The sequence below is a fragment of the Fukomys damarensis genome, unplaced genomic scaffold (assembly GCF_012274545.1).
Source record: "Fukomys damarensis isolate Sample0158 unplaced genomic scaffold, DMR_v1.0_HiC HiC_scaffold_16, whole genome shotgun sequence".
NCBI classification, from domain to species: domain Eukaryota; kingdom Metazoa; phylum Chordata; class Mammalia; order Rodentia; family Bathyergidae; genus Fukomys; species Fukomys damarensis.
Window position 1 is genome coordinate 11525922 of NW_022900928.1, and position 6473 is coordinate 11532394.

Genomic DNA, 6473 nt, shown 5'->3' on the forward strand with positions numbered 1-6473 from the left:
AATCTCTACTTACAGTGAAAGCTCTTCATAACGTGGCAAACAAGCTTTAAATTTTTCCCTCAGATAATGTGAAATAGGAACAAAAGGGTCAAAGGGGAAGGGGAAATGGGCCCTGTTTCCTTTCATCTTCTTTTATTTTGCTGTTTAATTAATTTATACTTTGGATTTCTCATGTGAGAAGAGGTCTGATATCTAGAATATCCAAAGAACTCAAAAAATAGACAAAAATAAAAACACTCATCAAAAAACGAGCAACTGAAATGAATCGACATTTCTCAGAGAAGAAATAAAAATGTTCAACATGGCTGGCCATCAAGTAAATTGTAAACTGGACCTTCCAGGTTTTCTCAGAGAAAGTGCTAGTTTGAAAGTAGAGTATTGTATTACTCTCTGTAGAAATTTTTTTTAAAAAAACTTATTTTCTCCAAATATTTTCCTACTTGGCACTTTTTACTTTTAGTTTCACTGCAATGGAAAGAATCCTCCCCTGAAACCACAAAACTATGTTGGTAATTGCTCTATACATGATAGCTTTTGTGTGGTTTTTCTTTTTTATTTTTTTTTTCTTTTTTTTGTGGGGGGACCAGGAATTGAACTCAGGACCTTGTGCTTGCAAGGCAGATGGTAGCACCACTGAGCTAAATCCCTGGCTCTATACATGATAGTTTTAAAATATGATTTTTTTTCTCCCATATTCTGTCCCCATGAGAATCATATTCCATTCTGTGATTAGGGCATTAATATAGGTGAAGAACTTGCCTCTGGGTGAGTCTAAATAGCTCATTACAGCATCAGAGCTTTTAGAAAACAGTATGTTTTCTCTCTGCCCATACATGAACAGTCCAGCGGACTCATTATAAGCCCTCTGGTGACATTTACCCCTGACATAGTGACAAGCTATCCTTGGATTCAGTGATGAAAATTATGGCTCTACCATTAAAAACTGGTATTTATTTAAGTCTTCCCCAGAGCGATGTAAAGTCTAGAAATAACTGGACAAGTCCCACTTGACATTTCAAACTCAAGTGCTGATTTCAAAGTGAAAAATATCTTGTTACAAAGAATTTACAAGTTTATTGGGTTTTAGAAGAAAGAAAACCCCAAACTTTGCAGCAATACTTCTGACTGTGACTTTCCTTCAGCCCAATGGCCAGTCCATCTGGGGAGCAGATTTAAAATAACTGACCCTAACATAGTCATGTCAATTATATTAACAAAACCAAGAGCCAGCAGAGAGTTTGGTACTATGTGGTACCCGTGGTTACTCATTCCATCAAGAACTCAAGCACACAGAGAGGTCACTATGAGATGCTGTAACAACACAGCAAATCTCTGCAGATCATAGCTTTGAGGCTATCAGATACACCTCAGAGAGAGGAGGTAACAAATGAACTGTGAGAATCCAGGGAACAGAAAATGCACCTTGGAAAATGATATCATGTATTGTCTTCAATTATCCCAACCAAATATATTGATTACTTTTATAACAGTTCAGTTCACAGAACTCAGTTTTTCTAACAACAAAACTAATGGTCTCCCTGGTCCAGCTCTCTATATCCCTAACTGTACCCCCTTGATTTCCACATAACATAGTAGAGTCTATCAGCAAGTGAAGGCTTCCTATAATGAGAGAAAACAGAATGTCAGTGGTTGCAGTTATGCCCAGGCAGAGTGCTTCACTGTAATGTAATCAGCTCCGTGTGAAGATTATTACAAAGTATACCCTCGGAGACTTACAATTTCCTCAGTTAAAAATTTTGGCTAAAGATTTCCCCCTGTGAAGAAGGCACCTGTAATGAAACTCCAAGATAGAAGGGGAGAGGTGTTTGATCTTTAAATTAAATAAATATTTTTAGCCCTCACATAAAAATAAAACACTGAGCCTTTCTGTAGTTTGGTATGGACAGTGTATTCACATTTGTGTAACTGCTTATCAGAAAATCTGATATTAAATACTAAAAGTGAAGTAGAAACTCTTTTGAAATGAGTTTTCTATAATATCTATATTTTGGATAAATTCTATTAGTCCTGTTATACATTGAAAAATAATGCACACAAATTTCAGAGTCTTGGAGGAGTCACAAAAACAAAAAAAAATAAGGGAAACAAATGTGGACCACTACTTGTATCTTATATTCTTATTTGTTCATTTTTTAAAAGAAATTGGTGGCCAAAAAAAAATATACACTTAATGTTACCAGTGCCAGTGTGAATGTTTACTATGTTATTTTGTGCCTGGACTGCCTAGTTTGTAGACTTTCCCCTGAAAACCCTATCTTCATTGTGATAACTACACTATCCTCCTTGAATATCCATCCCACACCCTAATTTCTCCATCTTCCACTTAATCCTCTTCATTTCATTTGTCATTCATCCCATTCTATCTATTTGACCATTGAATCTTTCCTCTTCGCAGTTTCATGCTGATATGACTTCCAAAGTCTCAATTTTGTGATCATCCTGCCTGACACTCATCTATCGTCTACACAAAATTTTTCCCCAGAGCCTCATCTCCAAAGAACTTCCTATTCCATCTACAGTGCGATAAACCTCTTGACCCAACATATTTCACTATCACTTCCAGGCTTCCACATTTAGATCTCATAACCTGTTGTTATAATCAATATTTCCACACACTCTCCACCCCTTGCCACACTCCCTTCTGCCTACTTCACACACACACACACACACACACACACAAACTATCTGGTTAAATCTAATTCTCACTTCTCCCTACCTGTTGTTGGGAGTCATTTGACTATAATGTGTGCTGATTGATTTTTATCTCCTGGGAGAAGTCGGTTTGTGCATTTCTTAACACAAACAAATAGAAAAACAGAAATAAGCATTCACTGATCAAGCTATAATGTTAAGTAATGAAAGATTTAAGGAAAAACTCTACTTTTGTTGCTTCTAAAGAATGGCAGATTTTGCAAGACATTTGCTTTTTGTTTGATGCATTTATTTGTGACTTGAAAAGAAGTTGTAAAATACATGGATTTCTGCTGTTATTTTTTTTTAAAAATGCAAGGACAAGACCAGAGAGGGCCTTGAGGGACAACTGAAGAGTGTGCACTTTGTTTTTATTACACAGCTGCCGAGCACAACTTACACACCTCTCCGTTACTGGTCAGCAAGAGCCCCAAAACAACAACCACTTACAGGAAGAAGGACCGTGGAGGTGGGGATGGACAAAGGTGGAGAGACAGAAGTAGCATCAGACTAAACGTGGAGAAACATCTTGTAAGAAGCATGACTCAAAGCACCCCATTTGCTAGCTGAGCTCCGCACAGGAAACCACAAGGCTGTCCAGCGTCTTGATAAGGCTCACATAGGTGCCAAACTTCCTTCCAGCTCCTGGAGCGTCTTCACCAAGGCCAACAAGTCCCCTTTAATGACTGACAATCCCGCAGGAGTCTCTTGCCTTCACCACAGGACTTTTTGTCATATCCAGCAAGAAGAATGGAGGGAAGGTAAGAGTTTGTCCAGAACTTATTTCCTAAGCCATTGTTGAATATTTCTGTTTAGTCCATGTCCACATAGCTCCACATTGGGGTAGAGTTTTGGTAATCAGAAAGGCAAAAGAAGGAAAACCTGATGTTCTCTCCTGGTGCTGATAGGGGATTCAAATCTGATAACCAAGACTGATAATCAGGGTCCATCCTGAGCCATTTAACCTTAAAACCTGTTTAACTAATGAATTCAAACACTAGTACCTTCTGACCAGGGACTATACGCTGTGGCCTGGACAGATGTGAGAGACTTGCATCCTGATCACAGATCTCAGCCAATTCTTGCCAGATACTAGAGCCCAGTCAGCTGCCCCACCCAAATTAAGAGCAAAGGCAATAATAGCCCAGCCATCTAGAAAAACTAGAAGTATGCTCTGTCTGCCTGACCCAAAATAAGAGCAAAGGCAATAATAGCCCAGCCATCTAGAAAAACTAGAAGTATGCTCTGTCTGCCTGGAGCGATTATCAGCTAATCCACTCAGAATCACAGGTGAGACCAGAATAAATATGTATCCCTGCCATAGAACAACAGTAAAACCATAAAAAAGAAACTTGGAGAGGGGTTACCAGTCTTTGTAAATGCCCCAAAACCAAAAATGGTCAAGGAATTATTAAAACTCTGGAAGTACACATTTTCAAAAGAAACTAGAAAAGTTCCAACATTGGGCTCTGAATAAAGAGAAATCTATAAAATTACAGAAAAGTACCTCAAAATAATTTTCTTTTTAAAATCCTCTTTAAGCCAAGTGTGGTAACACAAACCTGTAATCTCAACACTCAAGAGACTAAGGCAGGAGCAGCTCTGCAAGTTCAAGGCCAGTCTATTCTAATAGTGAATTCAAGGCTGCATAGCAAGATCCTACCTCAAAAAGAAACCAAAAAAAAAAAAAATTCCTCTTTAAGTGAACTTTAGTAATTTAAGGTTAAAGATAATGGCTGAATCTCCCAGAGAGAGACAAAATTGAATTGCTAGTCATTCACCAAAGTGCTTTCACAAGAGCTGAGGAAACCAGGTAGGAGACCACAGTGCCTTGTTTAAGTGTGATAGGAAAGCACACATTAAAGGTGGAAGGAAAGACTTGTCTGTGTCACACTTCCCCACCCCTAAGCAGCACAGCATACAGGGAGAGATCTATCTGACTTTTGAGTGAAAGAAAGAGAATTCAAGCCTCAGAATTGGAATCCAGTAACTTGGAAAAGTCCCCAAAGACGCAGCCTCTGGACATGCATTAGCTAGGTGACCAAGAGACTATCCCTCCCACTCATGGCCCAACCTCAGGCAGTACATCATCTGCTTGTTGGTAGTACAGGAAAGTGAGCACAGGGCTTTGTCTTGGAGCTCAGTGCAAGGTATACTCAGTGAGGCCCAGCACCGGGCAGAGCCAAATATCCCTAAGCCCAGGCCAGAGTTTGTAAACAGTCTCTCCAACTGTCTTTACATCAAGCAGAGATTCATGCCCCACAGCTAGAGACTTCTTTTCCAGCCTCCATATAGGTGTCAGTTTACCCTTAGATTGTGAAGGTCCTTGTAGCTGTGTGGCTGTATCATTCAGCTTTCTTGTTAGTAAGACACAATACCCAACATCTGCAACTTAAAGGAGCAGAGATTTAGTTTGGCTCATGATCTCAAGTGATTTGGTCCATGGTCTACTACCTCAGAGGCAAAAATGTCATGCTGGAAGGGCGGGACAGAGTAAAGGTGTTTTGTTCATGGTTGCCAGGAAGCAAAGCATTGAAGCAGTGCCAGAGAGGAAGGTATCGGGGATCACACATAGGACCCAAGCATCCACCTCTATGACCCACCCAAATATACCCAGAAGTGTACTCTACTAATAGCAACTCCCAAACGAAACAAGTTGACAATTAATCTTACTCATTGCAGTGACTCAAGAGTAACCCAGCTTACTGTCAGCACTGAGAGTTAAGCAACTACTTCCTCCACCAACACCCCTGACCTCAGAGAACAGAATTTAGACAAAACTCCACCCAGTGGGGTTGAGACAGAATAGTAAACAAAGGACTTTGCCTTGGAACTCAGTGTCAGGGTCCTGAAACCTAACATGAGGCAAATGCCAACAACCTGTGTCACTAAACAAGTGCCCTTGGATGGAGCCTCTGGACTTGGTCTGTTACCAGGCAGAGAGACACAGGGCCCCAACTGACTGAACTTATATCCTGACCAGCATTGTCTGTGATGACTTCAGGGATCTCAACCATGAGTTTACCACAGCAACGGGTAGACTGTTTTGGGTTTTGGCCTTCCCTTGTGCTGTACTGGTCTCAGTGGGCTGTGGGCTCTGAGTGTGACCCAACATTGTGACAATTGAAGCAGTATGGACTATCCATTCCATCCTTCCCCCAGTTCCATCCAGTACAACTCAGAGAGTAATAGTTTGCTTGAGGAAAGAAAAAGAAGGTTAAGGTAAAAGCATTCCATAGTAGGTAGGGGCTGATCCATCTCTGATGAGGCCCAGAGCCACAAGAAAACCCAGAGTGTCACATATTGGTGACTAGACAAGGTGCTTGTGCCTATCATGACACATGGCAGAGGCTTGTAGAAACAAACTACACTTTTTAGGCACTAGATATACCAAGTGTAGATTTCAGACAAACGTGTTTGGCTCATTCTCTAGTGGTGAAACAGCAACAACACACCAACAGTGAAATCAATTCAAACCTAGAGTTAGGGTGCTTTCTATGTTAAAATAGCAGAAGTGACACTGGCTCAGAGAAAATATGCAGCCTGCTTAGTTTCTGGAAGGATAGACACAAAGTCAGATTATAAGCACTAAAATAAATCATAATCTTTCTATGCACTGTTGATGTAGGTATACAACAAATATCAAGAATTCTTAGGGAGGTATGGGGTAAAACACATCTTCAATATGTAGGATACATCAGGTACAATCCACACCATAAAAATAAAGAAATAGAAAGGAATAAGAAGAGAGAGAGAGAGAC

The 6473-nt window shown here is 40.1% G+C and overlaps 1 protein-coding gene across 1 annotated transcript in view; it reads left to right on the forward strand.

Moving 5' to 3' along the window:
• The first annotated feature begins 3419 nt into the window (after nucleotides 1–3419).
• The window catches only part of LOC104853487 (mas-related G-protein coupled receptor member X2-like), a 16063-nt gene continuing 13009 nt past the window's right edge, over nucleotides 3420–6473 (forward strand). Inside the window, exon 1 of the mRNA XM_010611439.2 lies at nucleotides 3420–3473. Within this exon, the coding sequence (XP_010609741.2) occupies nucleotides 3463–3473 (11 nt within the window). The 5' untranslated portion in view covers nucleotides 3420–3462. The remainder of the gene's footprint in view (nucleotides 3474–6473) is intronic.